The sequence below is a fragment of the Seriola dumerili genome, unplaced genomic scaffold (genome assembly GCF_002260705.1).
Source record: "Seriola dumerili isolate Sdu_G_001 unplaced genomic scaffold, Sdu_1.0 BDQW01000190.1, whole genome shotgun sequence".
In the NCBI taxonomy this organism is placed as follows: domain Eukaryota; kingdom Metazoa; phylum Chordata; class Actinopteri; order Carangiformes; family Carangidae; genus Seriola; species Seriola dumerili.
This window is the reverse complement of record NW_019174445.1, coordinates 372,032-396,267: the sequence shown is the minus strand read 5'-3', so window position 1 is coordinate 396,267 and position 24,236 is coordinate 372,032. Positions and strand designations below refer to the sequence as shown.

Sequence of the window (24,236 nt, the reverse complement as noted above, 5' to 3'; positions counted from 1 at the left end):
CCATGTAACGTGATACAAACCATTCTGTGGAGCTCCGTTATACCTAATTCAGACAGACACACTGACCTGGGGTAAAATCATTAAGTGATTAACTGATGCATTAACTGATCTTTTCAGCTCTGGAAGTCACATTTAAGAAAGAAAAGGAGAGCACTCTATATCTGGGTGATTACAGCGTTTCCCGCACTTTTACGGTGCTTAATAACTTTCAAAAAATCTAATTTTTGCAGCCTGGAAATCTCTGTGCTATAACGAAAGCCAATTCCATCTGCTATTCAAAAAAAGCCACAAGAATATCACTTCAATTAGTTGTTCTCTCCTCCAACGGAGTAATGCTATACCACTTAAACATGTGTGATGGCAAAGTGTAAAGCCTTTACATACGTAGGCAGCACATTCAGATTCTTCTCCTGAACAAATTCTTTCCACTTACTGCAAACTGTATTTTGGTCTAATTCTATCCTAAAGGTTTCACTAAACTTTCTTCCTCTGATATTTGAAGCTGAAACGCTCAGGGGAAAAAACACGCCTGCTTTAACATCTGCCCCAAAAAAAAAAGGGAGCATCAATAGAACACTTAACCCACAATTAAGAGTACTTAGTGACTTCACACATCTCTCGGCATGTAAAGACCGAATTCACTGAAGAAATGGTTTGCCCCAAGGATATAGTAAAAACTGTTATTAACAAAGTAATTGTGAAGAAAGGGAAGAAAATTACATACGACTGCCTAAAACCAGCATTCAAATGTTTTAACGATGTTTCTGTTTAGCTGAATGAGTGAGTTAAATACAAAAGCATTTGGGAGTTTGCATTTCCACAGAGTAACAAGTGGCGAACAGTGGAGGCACAACAAGTTCAGACAGTAGCCTTTATTTTGTTTCCTCAGCTCCTTATGTTGCTCTTCCAGTCACAGGCAAAAAAAAAAAAAAAAAACAGAGAAAAAACATTACTGCCCAGAAACCTTCAACATCCAACTGAGTGAGGAGAAACGTGGGCGAAACTTCTGTGGAATGAGTGAAAGTAAAATGAGGGGAGAGGAGGGGAGAGGTGGTGGTGGTGGTGTGTGTGTGTGTGTGGGGGGGGGGTGGGGGGGGAGGAGGAGGTTTGGGAAAGGTCCTCCACCCAGGAGGTTTGAGAGGGTCAGCATGGTGACTGGTGTGCACCAGCAGAGAGAGGGGGAGGACCCACATGCAAAATATTTAAGATGCTCAGGCAGAGGAGGGTTTCACTGAAGAAGTAAGACGGAGCCTGAGTGAGCCGCTGGTCAACAGAGAGCTCCCACTCGATTGGTCAGTCGAAGCTCGCGTTCATTCAATATTTCTAGCAAAGATCTTCGTCAGGGACTGACAACTTCTGAACACCAAAAGCAAAAGAAGCCTGAGATTGTGTAGAAAATCTAGAGCATTTGTAATTTTAAAAAGAAAATGGCAAAGGTAAACTTGAGTGTAGTGGCTCTGGGGGTCACGCTGCTCCTATTAGCTGAGACATGGGCCCAGAATCCTAAGAAGAGACTGGCACCTGCAAAGCCGGCCAAGGGTCAGTGCTGCGACGAGGTGCGCTCCCTCAAGGTTCAGGTGGCCAATCTGACCAGCCTCCTCGAGGAGGTGAGTCGCAAGCAGGAGACAGACTTGATGAGCGTCGTGAGGCAAATAATGGAGCTGGACAAGCAGAACCGGCAGCAGGAAGCTCGGGTCACGGAGGCAGAGAGCAAGTACTCAGAGATCAACAACCGTGTGGAGATCATGCAGCTGCAAACCCTACATTCTGCCCCTCAGAGCTCATCAGGTGAGCATTAACACTTGTACTGTAATGACGTTCTTTCTCAAGTGGTTTGTTGATGTTATAATCTCTCAAAAAAAAAAAACTGCAGGAATATGGTTTAAGCTTAACAGGTCACGTGGTAAAACTGATCCATCAGTGACTCTGGTGCATTTCTGACCTGCCTCTTACTTTCTGCAGCTGCTGTTAAAAGTTCACGCTCCAGGTGTTTAATCATTTCCACACCTGGACGCAGATTTTATATATGACTGAACCTCATATGTGCCTTTTGTTTAGCAACCTTTTCAGCCTCTCTCAATTCTGTATATTTTTAGATTGTGTGAAGTTTAATATCTCACCAAGGCTTCTTTTCATTCAGAGACTGCTCATTCTTGAACTGATGAGATAAACCACAAGCTGAGAGAAGCCTCATGTCACTGTGATGCCGGCAACTAAATTTTACACAACAGTTCTCAAATAGGTCAAATATTTTTCACACAGAACACTATATATTTATCGCAGCTGCGAAAACTATAATCAGCCCTGCCCATCGCTCCTGTGCGTTGGCTGTGAGGTAGATTACAGTGAGCCGCCCGGCAGCAGTCAAAAGCATTCATTTGGAGCCGTGGAGGCCCATGTGCAGGGCTGTCAATAACCAGTTCCATCAAAGCCATATCGTCTCCGCCATTCAACTCAACTTAAAATGCGCCACTAATCAGCACTGGCTGGTGCAGAGAGGTTAAGCAGGCATGACGTAGTTTATTATTACACTACCTCGACTGTGTGGTCCAACAGGGCCACATTCATGTCACTGGCACAGAGAACACAGAGACCTTTTTAAAACTTGAGTAAATTAGAGACGGGAGAGCAGAACAGGAAGGGATGCAAAGATTACAAAGAAGTGGAAGGTTTCCATCTCTCTCTTTTTTCTTTTTTTACATAGACTTTTTAAGTCTTGGGCTCACTGCTCCATAGTGATCTCATGGCCCTATTAATGGCATGACCATACTGTAACAGGAGTAAAATAGGGGAACGATGCAAGAAATCTGGGCCCTGCGATGCATATCACACTCTGTTTTCATCTATTTTGCAGTTAGTTGGGGGGAAAGATCATTTTTTCATCTGTCCAATTACTCAATCCTCCGTGAAGCTGTTAGAATTTATGACATTCAGATTATGAGAGCTGCTCATGAAACTGCATATGGTTTTAGCATAACTTAAGATGTTCCTTTTTTTATTCCAGATGCCATATATGACTGTGCATCGCTCTACAGCAAGAACTACAAGATCTCTGGCGAGTACAAACTGCCTAAAGATGACTTCCTGGGAACACCTGAGCTGAGCGTAAGTTCCGCTCCAGTCTCGTGTCCTCTTTGTGTACTTCTTCTCTCTGTGCCGTGTTAAATATCGCCGAATGCTTTCAGGTCTTCTGCGATATGGATACGAACGGAGGAGGCTGGACTCTAATCCAAAGGCGCAAAGTCGGCCTGACATCATTCAACCGTGACTGGAAGCAGTACAAAAGTGGATTCGGATCCATCCGTGGAGACTTCTGGCTGGGCAACGACCACATCTTCCGCCTAACAAGGCAGCCCACTGTGCTCAGGATTGAGATGGAGGTACGTATTAGAAAACGCAGAACTCACACAGGCTTGGCCAGAAACTCTTAAAATAGCAAGAATACGTAAGCCATGCATAAACGGTTTCAATTTATCCCTGCGGGGTACAGAGCGAAAGAAAATTATTCATAAATCAAACTTTTAGAGACGTCAGGCCGACTGTGAGAGCTAATATTCTCAGCTTCTACAACAATAGTCCCTCTCTTAATCGTGTTATATGTGTTTTCCAATGCAGGACTGGGAAGGACAGACACGCTACGCTGAGTACGGCTTTTTCACTGTGGGTAATGAGCTCAACAGCTACAAGCTCTTCCTTGCCAACTACAGCGGGAGCGCTGGCGATTCCCTGCGCTACCACAACAACACCAACTTCAGCACCATCAACAAGGACAATGACAAATGTGTGGACGACTGCGCTTCCCTGCGCAAAGGTAAATAATGAGAACAACGCAAACCAAAACAATCCATGTAGTCATTTGCAGAAGATTATTTCCCCCAAAAGAGCAATAAATCTGATTCTTTTCCCCCCTCGCCTCCTTGCAGGTGGTTACTGGTACAACTGCTGCACTGACTCAAACTTGAACGGCGTTTTTTACCGCTACGGTGAGCACACGAAGAACACAGATGGGATCACTTGGTACGGCTGGCACGGGCCCAACTACTCCCTCAAGAAAGTGGAGATGAAGGTCCGGCCTGTTGGTTTTCAACCATAAGATCCTTCCACCGAGTCTCCTGGATCCTGATAATGAACGCGAATGCTGAGAGATTTCACTCATACCTGTTCAACCGAATCGTAGCTTTCCCTCGACTGCGAAAGGAATGAAAATTGTTGTTTGTGATGGTCTGGTTAAGTTTCAGTCAGATGAATGTGTAATGTGTCTGCCGTGTTTGATTGTAAATTGTAGTTCGTTTTGTGTATTTATCAGTAAATATATTTTTATTTTTTAAAAAGCTTTGATAGATGCTCTTTACCACTGTCCCATATGGGTAACTAGATTTTGATTCCTTCTCTCATTTGTCTTGAAAGCACTAGGATGTATTTTTTAGTTAACACAAGCTGTTTATGGGTAGAGGCAAGAAGCAGCCCAGACTGGTCTGGTTCGGGATTAAATCATTAAGGACTGGTAGGAACTAATTAATCTAAAGGATCTTTGTGAGTTGCTGGAATGGGACCAAACACCAAAAGGTATTTTCTATGAATTACGCTGCATTTTATTGTAAAATCCTAACCATTGATGATGGAAATGTGTAATTTGTAAAATGTGTACAGGTCTGTAATTATGTTGTTTTATGTGATAGAAAATAAACATATTTTTTAAAAGAAACATAGTGAATAGTGCATGTGTCTCCTTCTTCTTCATCATATCATTCTCCTCACTTCAGAATAGCTGTGAGAAAATCAATGGGAGTCTAAAAGAAAAGTCAAGGTCTTCCTAGGCGTCCATTCATTTCCAATAATGGCGACAAATTTGCCCCCGAGCCGCTGACCTCTGACTCTTGGGTCGTGTCCCGACAGCCTGGCCAAAAGGTCCCAGGACAGCTAAACCAAAGGCAGGAATGAAGACCACACACACAAACACACACACACTCCATTCTGCCATCGAGTTAAATGCCTCCAGGTTTACTACTCTGACAACAATAACACCATTTTGCTTTGAACCAACAGAATTCCTTGGAGCATTCAAATACCTCCAAACAGGGAGCACTGCCCATACAGGCTCAGTGCTGGGCTCAGTCAGATTCCCTTCCTTTTACAAGGTGACACGTTAGTCAGGGTAAACATCTAATTAAAGCACAGCATTTAACCCTTCCCTGTAAAAGAAATGGCCACAGAGCAATAAAGGGCACTCAAAAAAAGACAGTCAGACAGTGACAAACGACCAGGACTCAAAGTATTCAAACTTGTCTCCCACCAACAACAGCAGCAGCAGCAGCAGACCCTGAACACTGGTGGAGGGTGTAAATGCAACTATTGGAGGTCTGTTACAAGTGACATATACCTTACTATTGACATAAACCTTTATGTTTCCACAGAGGCAGCATGCCTCGCTCAGGAAATATAACCTCTGCAAGTGGAACTTCACATTATTTTTCAGGGAAGTTAAACTTCAGGGAGGTATTTAGAGTAAACCCAGGGAATCCAAAAAGGTATATAAAAAAATATTTTAATGGGTTTATTTCAGCCTGAGCAATAACATTATATTTATGGTGTGTATTTATAAAATAGGTCTTGTTTTACAGTAACTGTGTTTACGTAATTCTTATGTCAAACGAGACTCTTAAGCATCCTGACACTGTGTTGTGGTAAACTGTATTCCACTATGATGGATGGTTTAAATTTTCTTGGGACTGTGTCAGAGAGTTGTGGATTCAACTTTGTGATGTTGTTGAACTGAATTATTTTCTCTGCTTCTTATTTATATGAACCTGTGTATATAAATAAACCTACACACTATATTGTATGAGGTGTTCCACCTGTTATTTTTCTCAGGGGAAAACCACACTTACTGAGCCATAACAGGAAGTACAACATCGTAACCACAAAGTAGGTACATCACAGCGCTACTGGATTGCATTACATCGTACAAGTTTTCCTGCTTGTGTGTCCGCCCCCTTCTACTCATACATTGATTCCGTTGAAGCAGTTTAGAGGTTAAATCCAAATTATGCACCAAAGCCACACTGGAGGAAAGCATAAGATGACATGTTGCGTAACAGTTTGCAGCCCTCTATGTGTGTGAACATACTAAATGTCATTTAAAATTCCATTTTCCAAGCATTTCCATGGTTCCTGGTGACAATATGGCTATACATTTATCATTAACACATGGTCCAGATGCCACACGGCCCAGCTCCAGTCACTACACCGGTGATGGAACCAGCAAATTCACAGTTCCTTTGTAACCTACGATGCATTTTACTTTCATAGACAGACCTTCATAACACCTATCACGCACCTTTCACCCCCCCCCCCTCATTATCATCTATGACATATTGTCGAATTCAACAAAAATTTCCACGAGAACAAGTCGATTTAAAGACACTCCATAATAACCCCATATGCCAAATGCTCAATTAACAGTGTTCCTCTGTTGTTGGGAATAATGCGGAAAATGTGACCAGTTCCCTGGCTCTATCCGAAGCTGTGGGGTCTGAGAATATACTCAGGCCACGAACTAATTCTTTTGATTTTCTTAAAATCCATCACACATTATTCAGTCCCAGTTACAACTCATAAAAATTTATACTATTACGAGTACGTCACTTATTCAGGTTTAATACCCTGAATTTTAACTGAAGATCCATATGAGAGAATACAAGGAACGATTCCTGAAATAATCGCACTCCCTTACAAACACCATGACTCATCAGTTACTAAAATACCAGTGACGACGCCTCCTCGTCATCAAAAAGTGTGCATTAGATATGAACACGTTTTTTTTTTTTTTTTTTTTTTTTTTTCTAATACAGCCACGACTCAGTCGAGCCAGGTTTGCATTGTGCTTTCTGCACACCGGCCTCTAGATCTTTTTATGGGAAATCCTAGAGAGGTGAGAACCAGATGGGGATATTGAAAACACCAGAGTGCCGGCTCCCATCATTCATCATCATCAAGGCTCCTAAGAAATTGAAAACAGGCCCCTGAGAAACACAAGTCCAGACACTCGTAGATGAAAAGGAGGCAAGCGTCCAATTAAATGCCTGGAAAACAGATTTCTCTGCGCCATGCCAAAAACACAGAAATAAAGAAGGATGAGAAAAGGGGATGGAAAAGATGACAGAAGATATCAAAGGGTTATGGGACAGGAGGATTTGTATAAGATCATTTCTTTGTGTATTTATTAGTTTAAAATTTGACTCTGAGAGGGTAATTTAATGTTTGTTTTAGCAATAACTTCTAATGCAATAACTGTTAATCACAGAGGTACATGACAAACCTAGTTTTTGTGATGAGCATCATTAGGAAGAGTAAAGAAATTAGCAATTAATTACCTCCCAATGACACCGAATTATGTTATGATCTAAAGGTTTATGAGAGTTTTATTTGTTTTTATTTATTTGGAGAAATTACACCAAAGAATAAGTTATGTGGAGCATGAAGCATCATCATTTCTTATTTGTTTAGTTCAAGTCAAGAATAAAACTCGTATTTTTGCCGTTTTCAGTCAAATTCTGTGAAGAAGAAAGACTTGAGTTCAGCTGCTCACAGTTTATAAAGGCTGTGGTTGCTTCTCATTAAACGAGAAAAACAAAAGTTTGCTTCTGGGTTTTTCAGACCTCCTACCTGATAAGAGACTCCAGGATGAGAGGAGAAGGACCTTTCTGAAACTCCAGCTCTTTGTAATGCAGGGCTTTGGCGTAGGCACGACACTTGGCAGCTCTCTCACCAAGCAGCACAATACCATTATCATCCCTCAGAGGCAAAGGGCCCTGGAAAAAGAAACAAACCGTATTAAACGCCTAAATCTTACTCCTAAATGAGATGAAGCTTGAATGAATAGTTGTGCGTGACCTGTACTGTCCTCTATCCATAATCAGTGCAGTTTGTGCCATCAACAGATTTTATTCTGCTCATGTCTCACTGACTGTTTTTATTTTAACGCACACTGTAACTCTTTTGCAACTGACAGGAGTAAGGTAGATTGATGAAGCATTTAAGTGATTTGTATTTATGCGCCCTTCGTAGCTAATTGCAAAAAGATGTGTTGGAGCCTGCAGAAAGCATCTCCTGCTCTTCTTTCCACTAGCTCAGAGCGGGACGCTTTATGCGTTTTCTCCTGCAGCCTCACAGCAGGGGGTCCCTGCTGAAACCCATTATTACTATGACCCAACCATGACGGTCTCTGCCCTCAACGTAACAGTATCGTCACTAATTAGCCCAACACATGGTCGAACAGCCGACTAGAGAGAGAAAGTGCCAACTTGAAAGGCTTTCTCTGTTAACCTTCCAACACCTGTTATCTCCTACACTCCTGTTCTCAGTTTGATCAAAGTGATAGCAGCCGGAATGTTTTCCGATCACCTCTCATATTTTTGGACCCATTAATTAACCGTCGTCTGCTGCAGTGCAGTTTGGGCAAACTTCAAATCAGCAATACAGCATCAAGTTTAAACAATTCCTTTTACTGTGCCGTTTCAGTTGCACCGTGCCAAAATGCAGGTATCCCAAACTGCGCTGAATTGTGACGTTGATGGGGCTACTAAAATATGAAATGAGGAGAGAGTGGAAGTAATTTACTAACTGATAAACTGTGCACGTTCTGTTACCTGCAGTCATAAACTTCTACTTTTCAAACAGGTGCATAAATTCAAAACATTGAATACTTTCATGCACAACTTAGTCAGAAGGTGCGATGATGACAATAGAAGACATAAAATTAACTGGGTCAAGACGACATTAAAACACATGAGGTTTGAAGGCTGCTGCTTTGCCAGCTGGAGACACATTTTAGTACAGCCTATTTTCAAATGGTATTTCAACATCAAAGAGTCCATATAATGTCATGCACATTCAACGGGCAGGTACTTTTTGTTCCTGAAAGGGGCTGGACAGTTTGTATAAAAAGCTAAAAAGAAAAGAATGGAGAAGTTACAGCTGAGGCATTGGTAGTAAAAGTAACGCCTAACCTCTGTAGATTTAGAGATTATATTCTATCAGGCAGGTAAAGCCTACTTTACTTATCAGCCCTTTAAAATGGAATATCAATATCAAAAGCTTTGTATTTAGAAAATGCAGTTGAGATACAAACCTCAAGCACACTAATAAACCATGACGTGTGTGAAACTGTAACTGCACCACAGTGACTCTGTGGTTTAATGTAGCTGCTACAGCTCAATGCTAACCTTGTCACTGTGTTCCATGAACTCTGCCAGGTTGAGTAGAGTCTGTGTGACCTCAGCGATGTCCTGGGAGGTGAGAGCTAATTCAATGCTGCGGATGAGCTCATCCTGCTGGTCCTCACTCAGCTCAGACCAACAGGACAGGAAGGCCGCGTTGAACAGGTCCCTGTGGGCCACGGAAACAGCATTTATGCATTAAAACAAAAAAGGACACACAATGTGCGACACAACATTAAAATTGGGATTTCTTTTAAAAACAGGCTTTAAATGAATTTGGGAGACCAGCAAATCAATCAGTAGCAAGATTATTGTGTAGCTTGTAAAGAAGGATGACTGTATAACCGAGTACATTGTTGTTTTACAGCTTTGATCACAGAGCATTTATTGTATTTTTCAGTCACAATCTGCTTCACATTTACGGTTACACACAGTCACATCTGGAAAGTAGTAGCCAGCGCAACCAGTCTTGTATTGCTGGTACCTGAGCTGCTCCGCAATGAATGGAGCTATATGTTTTCACTGCTGCGCTCAACGGTGGCTGTCCAAAGCCCTCAGCTTTCTGACCACTAGAGGTGCGAAGCACAAGCACAGAGCTTCAAACTCTGTTAGGTCTCCGCATTAATACGGGGGTTACAGTGGCCTCGCAGAAAGCACGCAGACCCCTTCACTTTTTTGCACACTACTGTGTTATAGACTCACAACTCTACACTCAATAACCCATGAGGACAAAGTGAAAACATCTTTTCACATATTTTTGCAAATCTATTAAAAATTAAAAAGTGAAATCTCAAATTTACAAAAGTATTCACATCAATTCATTCAATTCACGGCTCCATCAATCACAGTTGGGCACTTTGAAGAAGTTTCAACTTCAGTTCAGCAAGTTTTGTACGGCTGCATTTGGGCAATTTATCTCATTCCTACTGGCAGCTCCTCTCGAGCTCCATGAGATTGGATGGGGAACATCTGTGAACTGCCATCTTCAGGTCTATCTCCAGATGTTGTATGGGGTCCTGAAGCCCCTCCAGAGTTGTCTTGGCTGTATGCTTCAGGTCACTGTTGTGCTCAAAGGGGAACTGTGACCCCAGTCTCGGGTCTTGTGCACTCTGACCAGTCTCCCTGTCCCTGCAGCTGAGAAGCGCCCCCCAGTATGATGCTGCCACAACCATGGTTCACCATAGCGATGGTATTAGCCAGGTGAAGAGCAGTTCAATTTTCATCTCATCAGACCATTGAATCTTTTCCCTCATGCTCCTAAAGTCCTTTCAATACTGTTTGGCAAACTCAGAGTGTGCTGTCTCATGTGCTTTTTATTCAAAGTGGCCTCCGTCTAGACGCCCCACCATAAAGGCCTGAATGAGGCAGCACTGCCGAGCTGGTCGTCCTTCCAGCAGGTTCTCCCATCTCCGCAGAGCTCTGAAGCTCTGTTAGAGTCACCGTTAGGTTCTTGGTCGCCTCCCAGTCTTACCCAGTTGCTCCGTTTGGCCGGACAGCTAACTCCAGGAAGAGTCCGAGTGGTACTTAAAACTTCTTCTATTTCACAATTATTGAGACCACTGTGCTCCTGGGAACACTCGAAGCTTTAGAAATGGTTTTTTACCCTCGCTCTGATCCATGCTTTGCCACAATTTATTGTGGAGGTCTACAGAGAGTTCACTGCTATTTATTTCCTATTTACTTGATGAGAGATTTCAGTTTTTGATTTTTAATAAATTTGCAGCTTTCTTTAAGGATTATTCAGTGTAGATTAATGGGCAAAAATGGCAATTTTATCCTTTTAAAATGAATTTTTTTTCTGCTGTGGTCCATCTTGAATGTGAAGCATTAAAGACATGAGACAAGAAGAAAATAAAAGGAGGGAGGAAGAAATGAGCTACTGTGACAGAAATATTGTACCTGGCAAGGGGAATGTAAGTCTGAGCCAGTGACCAGCACGATCGCAGGGCCGGAGAGGAAGACTCCTTGAGCAAGACGACACTCAAGCGCCTCAGCCACTCCAGCCAGTCATCTTTGGACACCTTCCTGGCCGCACCCCAAGCCTGCGAAAGAGACAGGAGTCATTCACTTCTGAAGTCACTGGGAACTACGTGGGAGCAACAAAATTTCTCCAGACCTGAGTGTCACAGGTGTGGGATGATCTGGCTGAGATTCTCACATACAAAATTTTTGTTACTGTTCATCAAATTTCTCAGAAGAATGGAACCGCATTCTTCCAAAAGACCGCCATATTAGGTATTTTTTGATGATGTTGGTGGAGTGTTCTGTGTCAGTCTGCACATCAGTCTCCCTATGGTATTTACTGGGCTGAGATCTGGTGACGGTGAAGGCCACAGGCACATGGTTCACATCATTTTCATTTTCATATTCATCAAACCGTACGGTGACACCCGTGTTCCCCGTATGATTAAATCTGCAGTCACTGTGTTCCTCTGCTTATTTGTTCTGGTTTTTATTCCTTTGTCAACAGTTTAGTTTGTTGGTCTGCATGTCATCACCACAAGTAAACTATGGGCTTGTACTGTTTACAGTGCACAATATCTGCACTCAACATCTGTGCCAGTGAAACAAAATGCTGGACATCTTCTCCTTATGAAAGTATGAATCAGTAAAAGTTTCCCCTTCTAACCTTCTGAAGTGCCGTAGTGCTGACGTGAAGCTTCTTCATAGGCCCCGCCTCCACTGGCCCGCTGACCAGAGCATCGCCTTGGTTACCGCGAAGCTGGCGATGCTGAAAGATTAGAGGGTCCTCTTCCTCCTCAGCCAGAGTATAGCCCTATTATGACCACAAACACATACACATACACATACACAGGCCACACACACACAGCCCACACACAGACTGACTGTTGAGTCATGCATCAAAACATGCTTTGTGAACGTGGAAGTGTATTTCCTTCCTGGGGGATAACTGTTGATAAACACGCCATGGTAATGACTTGCTTATGGTGAACTGCACATAGAAAAAGTGTTGTTTATTTATTATTATTATTATGTAATTTATTGCTGGACCATGTGAAGTTGCTCTGTGTCATGGAGGATTAATGTGTTTGCACCTGACTCAGCAAAAGGCAGAGAATAACGAACAGATGCTCATGAATCCAGGAGACATGTTGGAAATGTGCAAAGTTTCAACTGGTTTATTATGTACGTGAGAAAAGCTGGATATATTGAGGGGGACTGACCTTAACAATGCGACAGATGAGTATGTCATAACGCTGGTGGTTGATCCTGTGTTTCAGCATCACTTTGTTCACCATGGGGATGAAGATCTGGTACTGAAAATGAGAGGGAAGGAAAGCAGAGTAAATAAAAGGGTGTTTGTGGGCTTTATGTGGTTTAGTCTTGCTACCTCTTTCCCCTCATCATGAGCCAAATAACTGAGTATCTAACCACTATGAGCCTCAGATCAAAAGCTTCCCCTGTACATTCGCTGCCAGATGTGGCTGCACGTGGACTGGCGGCTGGTGAGGTTAGGCCTGAAAACCATAGGATGGTTTAGGGATAAGGGAGGGGAAGGCTGAGGAGGAAGGGGGGAGAGGGGGTAAATGTGACCTCATCCACTCTCATAAACACCACCCCCCGCCGTCAAACGGCCAATGACATCAACAGTCTGGCAGGAAGTAATAAAAACTCGGGGTGGGAGTGGAGGGGTAGGGGGGTTACCGAAATGCTGTTCTTGTGAAGCCAGCAGTAGGGAGGGGGGAAGGAGTCTACTGAATAATAGCTACATCTAAAATGAGCCCCAAGGACGGCTGTAGTTACTTTCTTGCCCAACTGGAACACAAGCGAGGACAGGGTGTCCATAGAGGTGGAGCGCAGTTCAGGCGTGCTGTCAAGTGTCCGAACAATCGGGTGGATAATGCGTGAGGCGTAGTCTGTGAAGTCCAGGGACTCTGTCAGCCGGTCAAGTGTCTCCAAGGCAACCCTGAACCATACAGAGGAAAAACAGATGAACAGAGGAAGCTCAGTTTCACTTAAATATTAGGAAGACAGAGACAAACAGAGACATGGCCTGCTCTAAAGGACTTTTTAACATGTGAAAGGTTGAGGTATTTACCAGCTAGATTCTTCTATGTCAAAGAAAGTGCAAATAAAAATGGAAGCCCTAGAAAGAAGCTTCTAGTTTCATTTTTCCAGTTCTGTGGTGAAAGTGTGTCACAAGTTAAAATAAAAAAAATCAAGAGATAACACATCTAAGTTAAATCAATAAAAATCCATTGAGGATTCCAGTGAGAATGAATTTAAATATTAAGTATTTAGATCTCAAACTACAGCTGCGTGAGCACAAGGGGCAGTTGTGTGCGGTACTGACTTGCGGGCCTGCAGGGGCACATCGGGGGCATCAAACAGCTTGACAATGGGAGGCAGCAGCAAGTGGAGGTAGTCGTCTAGGTTGGCACCAAACAGCTGGATGGCGTTCAGCAGCTGCAAAATAAAAGCACAGACTGCTCAGTCCCAAATACCGCAACACTCAACATGAGCGGGTTTCACTTTAATGAGCTTGTTATGGTTAAATGGTTTTTCTTGAGGAACTCTAAAAGAAAAGCCGGATGGTGTTGCGTTTCAGCGAGGTGCTGGCATACACGCTAGCCTTCCCAGGAAAACCCTGCAATACTATGAGTTGAGCGAATAACCAGATAACCTACTTGTATGTCGCTTCAAAGCACACGGACCACAAAAATACAATACAAAGTGCACTAGAGCCACTAATACGGCATATTTCAAATACAATACTCCACACTGAAACACGCGATGCAGGGCGCGCTGGTGGACCTGCCGTCATATAATACGCATACATGTGACATGTGATTTTTGTCAGTTTTAGAGTCTGTAGAAGTTTATCTATTCCTAAACCCCCTTCCTTGTTATTATTTATTTCTTCTCTCTTTCTTTTCTAAATGCAAAACCTGACTTCCAGGACCTCCCTGTAGTCCTCCAGGGGCAAAATACCTTTGTAAAAAAAAAAAGGAAATCAGGGTTGTAAATGTGCACTCGTCTATTTGTACAAAATTCAATAATGTACAGTTAGAGTACACCTTTACAAATAATGTTCCTGTAATGTTCCTGAGAAATGTGGCCATCACATGCACTGACTGAGTAAAGCATACCGTGTACGTCACCTAACTAACTAACTGCGTGATCACTTTCTTCTAAGAACCTGGTGGTAGTCCTTGCCAGTTAAATTTCTGCATCATTTATTCGTGTCATCAAGATGATTAAAATTAGCAGCACAACTGAGATGGAAAACAAATGGGAGCTTATATTACAATGATGTTTCCTCTGCAAACCTTAATGGGATTCTAACTCAATGGTTTCATTGTGAGTGAGCACAGACACATCCATCAGCTGTTCGTATATCTTCTCGTTTCAATTTCAAAACGTGGTAATGACACTGATGAAGGAGGTGCCGCCAAAAAAACTGGTTGCCTACTTGTCGTCTGAACATAAGGTGACTTCCCGTAATTGAGTGCGATCCTCGTCCATCATGATTAGACAATATAATAAGGATAACACACCAATTTTTTTCTGAGCGCTGTGGAAACTTTTCATGTAATTTCTAATGGGGTGACACCAAATCTGATTCTGGTGCAGACATTTTGAAGCCGTCATGACGCAACAGTCTGAAGGTAAAGTTTTGAGTGCTGTTTCCATCCCGTCAGCCAGCTGTCCACGACACATCTTAAATAAAAATGTAACTGTGTGGTTATTTTTTTTTTTTTCCAGAGGGTTTCTGTAGTTTGGTCTAATGTTCAAGCCATCTTGTGTGGAGCATGTGTGAGCAGCGTACGTGGATAGATGGTGGTCTTAAAGGATGACGTATGTTGCAGCCAACAAACCAACCCTCGGGCCCCGCAACACACACCCCGCACCTCCAACCCCACGTCTAAATTGCACACGGCGAGACAGCAGGAAGCCGAGGTGGAGGTGTGCAAGTGTGTGTGTGTGTGTGTGTGTGCTTGTGCTGTGGGGTATCGGTGGCTGGACAGAAAAAAAAACCCCAATGAAATGATGGAAGTATGTTTTTCTTTTCTTCTACTCTGGACTGGAAGGTAACCTGATTCCCAGGTCCCCCCCATTTCATGACCCCCATCCTGTGCTTAAGATTACGCTCCAGACCCAGTTATAGACTCTCCAGACTGTGGGCTGCTGGGTTATCTAATACTGCAGACTCTGAGACAGAACTGCACCAGAGCCGAGAGCACTAGATGACAGTGCTCCCCATGATTCTGCCTTTGTGGTCTTCACCCAGACCATGATTTAGGGTTTGAGGGAAAACCCTGACAACTACTGGCAGCAGCTGCTGAAACAGGAGAGTGTGTTAGCTACAGGTCTATAGCGTCTTTGAACTGCTGCATTACAAGTGAACGGCTTAGACCTGAACGGTCTTGATGGATATTGTCGGAAACCACAAACAGAAAACAGTGCCACAGTAAGTCAAATGTGGGCTGCGCTCCTGTGCTTCCTCAAAGAGTGTGGAGTGATGGGAGTAGTTTTTAAACACTCACTCCTCTTGGCAGCGCTAGAAAAATGAAGTTATGTACTCAAATACCAACTCGGATCTGACATATGATCTTTTCAATCTCATTACTGCACTTTCTCCACCGGATTTATGACACACAATGTGTCACTTTTTCTCCATTAATCAGTGAAGTTGTCAAATGTCAAAGTGAGCTGAGTGGTAAACTCTGACCTAAAAAAAAAGAAAATCAGTTATGTAACACATTGTTTTGGGTCATTTTATACTGTGACACGGGTATTACTGTTCGACTGCCATAATTAATAACGGGCACTGAACTGTCTCTATTACACCTACCATATATTTGTGTGTAAAGATATTTCACCTTCAGTTGTCCATATTTTAGAATAGACTGTAGGAAGCAACTACAAGCACATATGGATGTGTAAGTGCTTTTTCCTCTTTCCTGTACATCTTTCTCTTTTCTCCGCCTGGTAATATTTATTTTATGCTGTGTGGCTAAAAAGCAGGGGGAACAGGAAATAATGCAAGATGGGATGTACACATAAAGTACTATAGCAACCATAGCTAACATGCTCACAACAGCGGTCCACAAGTTTTCTACCTTTACAGCATTTTATCAAACAGTTTACTGTTATTAACCTGTGTCTGCGCCCTGCGCCCACTGCAGCCAAACAGCCTCCCTTCCTTCTCTGCTCCTTTTATTATCGCTGCACAAGCGATATTTCCTGAATGAGAGGTCAATGCAACACTATCTCTCAGACCAGCTGGACACTGGAGAATCGCGCAATTGTGTGTGTCAAAGTTCAATTAGGCTGAACTCTGCACAAACGCGCGGGAGGCAGGTCAATACGCAGCTGGAAGTGAATGTCTCGCCTCTGTTCCGCAATGAATGGGAAACGAATTTCAGTCCAACTGCGCCGTTAGGCTTCCCTCAAAAAGGTTCAAAAAATCATTTGCTATGTTGGTATTTAAAGGTACGTGTGCTGAAAGCATTAGAAACTGCACTGTTTATATCCATGTTATACATCCTAGGTAAGCAGTCACCTTTTTTCTTTCCTTTTGGCTTGGAGCGTTACCGCCACAAACTGCTGATTAGTGAAATAACATTACACCGTCTGCAGGAATGTGTAGCGTGCAGCCCACCTGCCTGCGCCTCATGCAGGGACACACTCATAAAAGCGTGGCTCTACAGTGCTACTAGTGGTCGAAACCTACACAGGCTACATTCAAATCTCCAGTCACTGTTCAAACTTGCTTCTCTGTTGATATAATTAGATTATTAATCAGCAATTACTTGCTACAACATATTAAAGATCCTTCCATTCAGCTTTTTAATTTCTGACTGTGACCTATCGGCTTATTCAGCTGTTCTACATCCACAGTTCCCAAACCTCATCCTCTCGACCCAAAAGCCTGCTGCAATCTGATGTACTGATGTGCACATGGGACACATTTGGAAAAGCTCCACTCTTTTCTAGGCAAAATGTGGGATTTATCAATGTTGTACTACACACAGGGCTTTGGGTTCAACAAAGACTACTGTATATTAAAAACATGATACACAAAATAGAGGAAGAACTGGTATAATCCATCAGATTTGCAAACGGTAAATAAATGAGCATGAGAAAAGGACTGAGATCAAACATATCATATCACGTATTCAGGCAGGATTGTATAAAAAAAAAGAGAGTTAAATCATAGAGAAGACTACACTAAGAAAATAACCTCGTTATGAGCACATTATTAAAAGCACACACACTGGGGTTTCTCTGATGATGATGATGATGATACTGCCTGTGCAGTGGACCACAGCAGGCATTTTGGTCTCTCTTTATTGCAAGTACTGTACGTTCAAATGAGTCAGTTTCATTTTTATTTCTGCTGCTGCTCTGCACTCTGCTGAGTAAGCATTCGTGGCAGCATGAACCTGTTTCCAAGCAATATTTTTTTATTTGTTATGTCTCTGCTGAGGGCTCTGAGAACACTTTGTTTAAGCTGTTCCAGCTCTGTGACCACAATTTCAATTCCAGCCTTTCCGGATTCATCTCTGCAACCTCTCAATGTGTTGTTCCTCTATTGTTTATATTTTTCAGTTCAGTTTGTATGTTTGTTTTTCACTTTTCTTCTCTGATTTATTCAGTACGTTTTCATATTCTGTATAATTGAACATTTTGACTTTAGAAAAACAAACAAAAGAAATCACAAAACATTTATTTCTCAATCTTTTATAAAGACAAAAAGCATGTTTTACTGCTACACCTTCTGGAGTACTGCCAAATAATAAAAGCTTAGAATTAGTTGTTATCTGGTATTATTTTGTCCAGGAAAACCCCTGTGAGTCAATGTGGGACTAATAGCAGCTTTTCTTCTTGTTCTAAACTCATAGACAATAAAGCTTTCTCTACTTCAGCCTGGTGTAAGCCTATAATTACACGGCAGGACTGCAGATTTTTGTCATCTGTAAACAGCACCACCTTTCACTCACCTTGATGGTGACACTGCGCCCGGTGCTGTTGTCGTGCATGAAGACACGCAGCATGTGCGGGATGAGCTGAGGCAGATAGAGCTTGAACTCTCCGCCCAGTGCCACCACAATCTGCTCAATCAGAAGGATGATGGTGTTCTGCATGGGGTTGTTTGGCGTCCAGTACTCCTGCAGCACAGAGCAGAACATGTTGTTATTAGTTAGAACAACATCACATGGAGTATTTCTTCCAATACTGAGAAACTATGAACTCTGTGCATGGCTTTGTACAGCACGCAAGAGGACTGCAATACTGCAAGTCGAATGTACACATATCCACTCTCCCAGTGACCTGATGCTAGGTTTCAGTTTCCCAGCTCTAATATTATATGAAGATTAAAGTTAGTCCACCACCTGAACTGAACAACAACAGTTAAATAATATCTGCAGGTATATTTTCTTAAAACATAGAGCCCACAAATGAATATTTGCTGAGCTAACAAAAAGACTCCACTGACCTAAATATGAGTGACCTAAATTAATGCAAGTCCAATTTCTGTATATAAAGTTTTACAATATTCAGAGGGTACGTCCAAAGCAGCTTAGCTCAAAGCACTACCTCATCCACCTTGCTCTGATATAGTGCTGAGGGTTTTTTTTTTTTTTTTTTGCCGGACTGAGGAATTGGGTCATCAAATGTGTTTCCATCAATGAGGTGAGTGTGAGAGAGACGTTCAGACAGATTTCCCTCTGGAAATACAAAACGTTCACATGCCAGAGGCAGAGAGAGAGAGCGAGAGAGAGAGAGAGAGCAATATAATTGTAGATAGCAAGGAATGGAGACAATTTCCTGTCAACTGGGACTGACATCACGTCTCTGTGTGGCTTGTGACACCGTTTTGGAAAATTTAGACATGGCCACTGTGTACATTGGCGATTATAACAATTGGGAGTTAAGTTGGAGGACTTGAAGTCACGCAATACGTCAATCAGTCAATGGGCCTCAGCTGTGAGATCTGGCGGAGGTGTTTTGTCGGTGACCAGAGGTCTCGAGCAGCCCCCAACTTCCTGCTTTCCCTCCCTGTGGCAGCTGACTAGAGTGCAAGTGAGTGTACATCCTGAATGGCTATTCCAGCCCCCTCATCTGGATGCGGGAACTGAGCTGGAGCAAAACTGAATAGATTCTTTGTTTCACTAGCCGTTTATGAACTCAGAGGGACCCGAGGCACATTGGTCCAGTTCTCTCGATTCCTTTTCTCCAGGAGGAGTCACCGTTTACCGCCATCGCAAAAGTGTCCTCTGACACAAGGACAGTCACATTGTGTGCTAGAAACATGTGTTTGTGAAAGCGCAGGGGCTATGACTTTAGGAGTTCTTGCACATCATGTGATAGGAGTGAACGTCAGAGTTTTTTTTATTAGAAATAAATGAGTGGAAATGTACAACAGAGCAGGTCCTAGCAGAGTAACTCTAAACAATGAGCAACTCTAAACAAAGGGAACAAAAGTATATTGTCCAAATATAACTAACATGATTTCTCATTCTCAGACTCACACAGCTTCTTTTAATCTTGACGGTTAAGTATCACACCACACATGATGTGTTTTTTTGTGTGACATGAAGGGAGACTTTCATCAAGGGGCATTGAACACATTACTCCTAATGAGGAAAGTAGAGCACAACTGAGTGCAATTAAGAGTTTGCAGCTGTTTGCCTGACTCACAAGAAAATAAGAGGGGCAGGATGATCAGTGCTTAGAGAATGGAGTGGGATGGGGAAGGTGGGGGTATTGACACAGCTACTCACTCTGATGAGGGTGAAGATGTCGTCCATGTAGGGGCGGATGTGGATCTTCACAAAGCACACCACCATTCCCATCTGCTGGAAGAGGAACTGGACGACAACAAGAGCACAGACAGCGAAGTGAGTGAGAGACCCGCTTTGTGAATATCTGAACATTAACCAGGAAACAGCCTCTTCCCTCTCGTTCTGCAGTGCTGCCTACCTCTCGGATGCTGGCATCACACACCCGGATGACATTGAGGAAAGTGGGCATGACCTGGGGAAGGAACTGGACACACTTGAGGCCAAGAGACTTAAAGATGAAGGTGACAGCCTGGACCACCATAGTATGGTGGTTAGAGAGTGAAGGGTCCCTTAGGATGCGCATCAGGGTGACGATTGCCACAGCCGGGTAAAACTCATCCAGGGGCAGGTTGCCCATGTTCACTAGCATCTCACTGGTGCTGTAGTCAGCTGGGAAGGAAGAGAAAACAGAGGGGTTCACTTTTGTTTTTGTTACTGACTAATCATGCAACACCTGCAACGTCTCACACTCTTGAGGAAGATTATACGATGTGCAATAAACAAATGAGAAAGCCTCTGGTACTTCCAGCCAAGTATTTCTACTTTTGTCAACTATCTGAGGGAAGCTTCCTGATGGTAACACAAGAGCTCAAATGCTACGTCCTCAAAAAAGTAATGAAAAGTTTTAATATGAAAGAGCTACTGAGTCATCTGGTAGAGTTTAGATATTCAACAGTCAGACGAACTGTCTATAAATGGAGATGATTTAGTTCTGTGGATACTCTCCCCTCGTGGGGAGGTGGGCGCCCACCTAAGATGACTCCAAAAGCACAAGACAGAATGATCAGTAACGTAACAAAGAAGCTCAGACTAAGAGCTAAAGGCTTAAAGGATTCATATTTTACAAATCCAATTCCTGCATTAACCCCTTGTGAATATGTAGGAGTGAATGCAATGCTGTCATGACTCTGCAAGACCATTAGCCAGGCAATCATTCTCCAGTGTGTGAGTCTGCTTCTATCAACGCCTCCTCTCCGCCGCACTAAATACAGTAAATGCTTCTGGTGCTGGTGATAAATTCTGACAACAGTAATGGGCTGATAGGAGAGGAGAGCTGATGTTGTTGGCTTGTTGCTGCTGGACACTTGTCAGTTCTGGCACCAACTCTCATTATAGCACCGGCCAACAAATCAAATAAGGATTTTTTTTTTTTCTTCCTTTTTTATTCTAAGATGAAGCTTCACTGTAGTAGTTGATGACTGTGTGTTTCGTCTTGTTTAAAACCTCAAGAGCAGCTATGGAAAACTAACTTTTTTTGCCAACATAAACATATTACTGTTTCTTTTTTGGGCTACTTTTCAATTCTTGTTCTGCCATTATGAGGTATTACACAATGATATGAGTTCGCACAGTTATATAACTTTCAGCTAGATGTGTGATAATACCAGAGCACAAATTAAATACACCGAGCACATTATCGTTTTTAAATGAGTTAACTATGCTATATAAGATTTAGATTGATCAAGTCAACCAGCTGACAGATTTGTGTTTATATTTATAAAGAGACTTAACATATTAAAATACATCTGACCACCTCCGCGAGTGGTTTGGCACACGGTGAGGACTGAACCGGCAGAATACAGCAAATCCTTCACGCGTTAGTGGAAACATCTTTTCTTGAAAAGAAAAATTGCCTCCGTGTTGTGGTTTACTTGCACCGTAAAATCTGGTTGACTGAAGAATCATCATGAATTCCACTATGAGGCCACGATTACACTGTACATGCTCACACACACACACACACACATTGTGGGATTTTAAAAAAGATAGAAGAGAAATGTTCTATGCTACACAATATTTACATTCATTGTTTCGACCAATCAAATACATGCAAGAGCACATTCCTGATAAAACACTGCACAGCATATAAACCTGTATAGGGCTTTGGTGTCTGATAAGTCGTCCAGCTCACAGATGTATAACTCAATCCAGCCTCCCTGGATCGAATTCTATCTTCTCATGAGCAGCTAGTAAATAGTGCCTTTTTTTTTTTTTTTTGGTCTGAGCGCTTGATAAATCTCGCTTTTACCCCAACATTTAAGATATTGCTGCCATCTGTATTACACCGTTTCAGCATCACTTCAAGTGCTGGAGAATCTAAGGAGCCGCATGAGGGTTTTGGCAGTCACGCCCAGATTTACAGAGCAGAATTTCTTTCTTCTTTCTTGCATTTCTTAAAATAAGCCAAGCAACACTGGTGGTCTTTTTTTTTTAACATTTATAATACACATTTAAATTTTTAAATAAGTAGTTTTATTAATGTTTTCTGTGACAGACAATGCAAATGGGGTCAGTCTGTCCATTTATCTATGCAGAGCTACTGAGTTTTACAAGGCATGTGAGAATACAGATGTCTGGTATCCAGCGTTTCACTGGCCTTCTGCAGGAGTACAGTTTCAGCTGCTCCAGCTGTCTCCCCTCAGACTCTGGGCTGTAGACGTACAGATTGGCACGGGGCCTGTAGGTAACAGAGGGTAGCTTTTCTGCTGGATCTTTAATTCCAGCCTTCACCAGGTCTAGGTTAATGATGGTGATAGATGGCCACACATCTGTATCTTTACAACCCACAAACAGGCACCAGTGTAGCTAAGTGAGGCAGCAGCACTGTAGTAATTCAGGCTTCAGCTGTGTTGGGGGAAAAAAAAAAAACCTGAATTGTTTCCTCGCCATAATAACAGCTGTAAGTACAGCAACCTACTAAGAAGGAATACACATCATTTCATCAGTTTTATGACCCTGATGTTCTGTAGTGACGTGATTGGTCCTGTTTGAAGTCAGGTGAGGAGATAGGCCCAGCCAATGGCCTCCCACATAACAAAACACATGCTGTCAAAGATGCTAGTGCTCCAGACGCTGACCCTGACAAATCTGCCAACAGATATACGGCCTCCAGTTCTGGTCACAGTCCATTTAGTCAGAGAACAAACTGGTAAAACTATTACCATATTGTCCAAGGTCACATACTGAGACATGTGACTGGATCGGACAAGTGGAGACCTGCATTCTCCATACACGATCCACATGACTACAGACAGATTAGCATTTTTATTGTCATCATTATGAATTTTCAAGCCCTCCAGAGGACGACAGCCTTTGAGGGAGCAACACTTTTCATTATGCGCTGCAATTCAATTTAAAATTCTCCGTCCAAAGTAAAGGCATGTAAAAAGCTCCTAAATTACTATGAGAGTGTTTATAGTTTATCTACCTGAATTCAGTGTTTGTAGCCATTGGTATGTAACAGTTAATGTAGTGGGTTAAAAGTGAGCGCAGCAGGAAGACTGGTGGGAAAGAATATGACCCAGATGTACAACCTGGTATTAACTAAGTAATGACAGTATTTGGACAAAAATTCATCTTTCCATACAGACACTGCCAAGGTAAAAAAAAATAAAAACTCAGTGTTCCTCTTGTCACATAAATTTCATGCTTTGTTCTGAGGGTTCGTGACAACAAATATATTAACAAAACAGAGTCTGCCAGCAATAAGATGATGAATGATTCAGTTGATATGGTTTTACATTTAAGTGTATATGAACCATATCCGAAATCAATTCTCCCAAATAGAAACAGTGATGTAAATCACTTACAATCAGTCTATAAAACTGTGATAAGTCCGATTTAAGTCTGAATATCTCAGAGTTTGACTCTAGCCAATTAATCGGCCTCATTCAGGAGATTTAGCTTTTAGAAATTTGATCTTCTCTTCAAACCCAAAGTCAGAGTTGCTGTTGACTATTCCAATGTTTTGAGCACATAGACATATCATTTCTCTGCAGTTTATTCATAATGAGCTGTAGATTTATACAATGTATAACAGCCAAACTGTAAATGATAAGTGGTTTTGGCCAGAGAGGATTTCATTAGTTCACAAGAGCCGGATTCAACAAGGCAAATAATCAAAGGATGTATTCAGTTCCTCTCTCGAGTGATCGTGTTCTGACCAATGGAAAAGTGTGCTCAAGATTTCAAAGGTGTGTTTTACTCACAGCTCTTTCCTCTGCACTGACTTATAACTAACTGATATTGTTCAGTTCAAGAATACATCTTCTATCACTAAACAGCTGGTTTAGAAAATATTATGATCTGTGAACATCTTTCCTGTACACATTAGCTGGATTGCGTCACTATGTCCTTTTATAAGCTTGACAAGAAAAAAAGAAAAAAAGAAAAACACACACACACACACACACACACACACACA

At 42.3% G+C, this 24,236-nt stretch overlaps 2 protein-coding genes across 3 annotated transcripts in view; one reads left to right on the top strand and one right to left on the bottom strand.

The window, feature by feature from the left end:
• mtor (mechanistic target of rapamycin kinase) overlaps positions 1-24,236 on the bottom strand; it is an 85,170-nt gene that overhangs the window by 46,633 nt on the left and 14,301 nt on the right. For both annotated transcript variants that reach the window (XM_022753140.1, XM_022753142.1), the window contains 10 exons: positions 20,172-20,422; positions 19,973-20,059; positions 18,188-18,355; positions 13,534-13,646; positions 12,984-13,146; positions 12,404-12,496; positions 11,848-11,994; positions 11,118-11,260; positions 9,225-9,387; positions 7,666-7,811 (listed from right to left, as the gene is read on the bottom strand). In XM_022753140.1, the coding sequence (XP_022608861.1) occupies positions 7,666-7,811; positions 9,225-9,387; positions 11,118-11,260; positions 11,848-11,994; positions 12,404-12,496; positions 12,984-13,146; positions 13,534-13,646; positions 18,188-18,355; positions 19,973-20,059; positions 20,172-20,422 (1,474 nt within the window). The remainder of the gene's footprint in view (positions 1-7,665; positions 7,812-9,224; positions 9,388-11,117; positions 11,261-11,847; positions 11,995-12,403; positions 12,497-12,983; positions 13,147-13,533; positions 13,647-18,187; positions 18,356-19,972; positions 20,060-20,171; positions 20,423-24,236) is intronic.
• Positions 1,248-4,671, top strand: angptl7 (angiopoietin like 7). The gene is made up of 5 exons (XM_022753143.1): positions 1,248-1,788; positions 3,005-3,105; positions 3,186-3,380; positions 3,616-3,811; positions 3,924-4,671. Exons 1-5 carry the CDS (start codon positions 1,428-1,430, stop codon positions 4,091-4,093), a joined length of 1,023 nt encoding a protein of 340 aa, XP_022608864.1. The 5' UTR covers positions 1,248-1,427; the 3' UTR covers positions 4,094-4,671.